The following is a 1,859-nucleotide window of genomic DNA, read 5'->3' as shown; positions in this document are numbered from 1 at the left end:
AAAAAAAAAAAAAAAAAAAAGAACGAAAAATACAGTGTTGTTTAATGGAACATCACGCGCGTCTCATTATTATCAAGCTCCCATTCCTTTCCAGGTTGCTCGATAGTTATACATACAATTAATCGAAGATTTATTTTCTACAATGCTTATAACACAATGACCGCTTTTATGAAACATATACTTTTGAGAAAGAAAGGTGTATTAATTTTTTATATGTTAAGACGAAGAGATTTATGTAAAAATTGATGGATTTATTGTACACGCGATATAATACGTTGTAGACATGACAACATTAAGAATCTGTGAGATCTTTTTCGCTTGTTTGTATTATTAGATTGTACAAAGCGTAATCTATAATGTCATAAGTACACGTGGAAGAAACGAAAAAAAAAAAAAACATTTTAGAAAAAATGCATATAATATTTATGCGTATTAAACAAACAATTATACATACATGTATATGTATATGAAATTTAAAACGAAGAAACATGAATTCTTTATATTCATGAATTACGGATAATAAATATAAATAAGTGTACCTTATTGTGATTAAATCGCAGGCACGTTAAGCGAAATCGGACATTTTCGTGGATTTTAATATCTAATATAGGGTTAAACTAGATTCAAGCGTTTAATTATAAGCAGTCTAAGACTCGCAATAAAATAAAAAAGAAAAAACTGCACGAAACAAGAACTATTATTAATTATATCTCAGTATAAAAAGAAACTATTTTGCACGAAGTATGGCCAGGAATATAAAATCCTAGTATTTTACTAATGTAATCCTTTTGTACATAGAACTTCATTCTCTAAACCTTTATATAAAAAAAATTGTTTCCAAATAAATCATAGTCTTAAAATTAATCTATGTATTTTTACTTAATTATTCATTACTAAGTTTTGATCATTTATTTCTTAATCACAATGTATATATTTTCTTACGTTTGAAACGAAATAGCATGCAATGCTATTCATTTGTTAATGATAATAAAAATTTCATTTACAAATTTTTTTTTCAGAAAATGAATCCTGAAAGTTTTATCAATATGGATAATAATAATATGGACAAAAATAAATATGCACAATTTATTCAAAGAAGACTTCAAAGATTACAATCCAGGAATCATGATTGGAAAATGTCGTACAGCTTTGTTAAAACTGCTCAAAAAAATATAGTTCTACAACATAAATCAAATATTTTACTCTATGTTAGTATCTTGATATTTTTAAGAAATCAAAGTATTATACAAAAATATTGAAATAAGAATTATTTTTATAGTCTTATAAAAATAAATTAAAAGATGCTTGTCCAGTTCAAATACAAGCATTAAAACAACACATTCAAAAGGACTTGGAGCCTAAATATGATGAACCAAAGTCTATCGACATTGATTTTGATGAAGAAGAAAAAGAAGAAGATCTAGGTTTAAAATTGAAGAAATATAACTATTTTGTAATTATATCTTTTTCTGAAATATAAATATTTTAGACGTTCATCCCAGTGAATTAACAGTAGAATTACCAAAATTAAAAACATGGGATATGTACAAACAATTGGTAGAAGAATCATCACGATTAAGACCAAAAGTAAAATGTATTCCTGAACAACCAGTAATAGATGTCTCAAAATTATCAAAATTTTATTTCAAATACCAGTATATTCATCAAATATTTACTACTTTAAAAAAATCTTTAATTTTATAATTTTTTATTTTTAAAATCATAATTTTTAATTTTGCTCATCAGAATTAAAAAATATATTATATCACGAATAGTTGTGAAAAAACCCCAAAAAAGTATAATAAAATTAAAAAAAGAAAGAATTTTAGTAGCAAGCTCGAATTACATAGAATTTAAAA

At 24.4% G+C, this 1,859-nt stretch overlaps 2 protein-coding genes across 3 annotated transcripts in view; one reads left to right on the top strand and one right to left on the bottom strand.

Annotated features, from left to right (window-relative positions):
* Window positions 1–1,859, bottom strand: part of LOC102677231 (general transcription factor IIH subunit 2) — a 19,523-nt gene that overhangs the window by 9,835 nt on the left and 7,829 nt on the right. The window lies entirely within an intron of this gene.
* On the top strand, window positions 7–1,725 carry LOC102681260. Its single transcript, XM_031514497.1, has 3 exons — window positions 7–1,208; window positions 1,280–1,424; window positions 1,490–1,725. The coding sequence occupies exons 1-3, from the start codon at window positions 960–962 to the stop codon at window positions 1,702–1,704; spliced, it is 609 nt and encodes a 202-aa protein (XP_031370357.1). The 5' UTR covers window positions 7–959; the 3' UTR covers window positions 1,705–1,725.

This window comes from Apis dorsata, unplaced genomic scaffold (genome assembly GCF_000469605.1).
Source record: "Apis dorsata unplaced genomic scaffold, Apis dorsata 1.3 scaffold_1026, whole genome shotgun sequence".
Lineage (NCBI taxonomy): Eukaryota > Metazoa > Arthropoda > Insecta > Hymenoptera > Apidae > Apis > Apis dorsata.
This window is presented reverse-complemented; position numbering and strand designations above follow the sequence as displayed.

What these genes read in the sequence shown, in the direction of transcription:
- LOC102681260 (XM_031514497.1), top strand. Translation starts at nt 960, where the DNA reads ATGCAATGCTATTCATTTGTTAATGATAATAAAAATTTCATTTACAAA. An exon ending in AATCAAATATTTTACTCTAT is followed by an intron (nt 1,209 to 1,279) that starts GTTAGTATCTTG and finishes TTATTTTTATAG; the next exon opens with TCTTATAAAAATAAATTAAA. An exon ending in AGAAAAAGAAGAAGATCTAG is followed by an intron (nt 1,425 to 1,489) that starts GTTTAAAATTGA and finishes TAAATATTTTAG; the next exon opens with ACGTTCATCCCAGTGAATTA.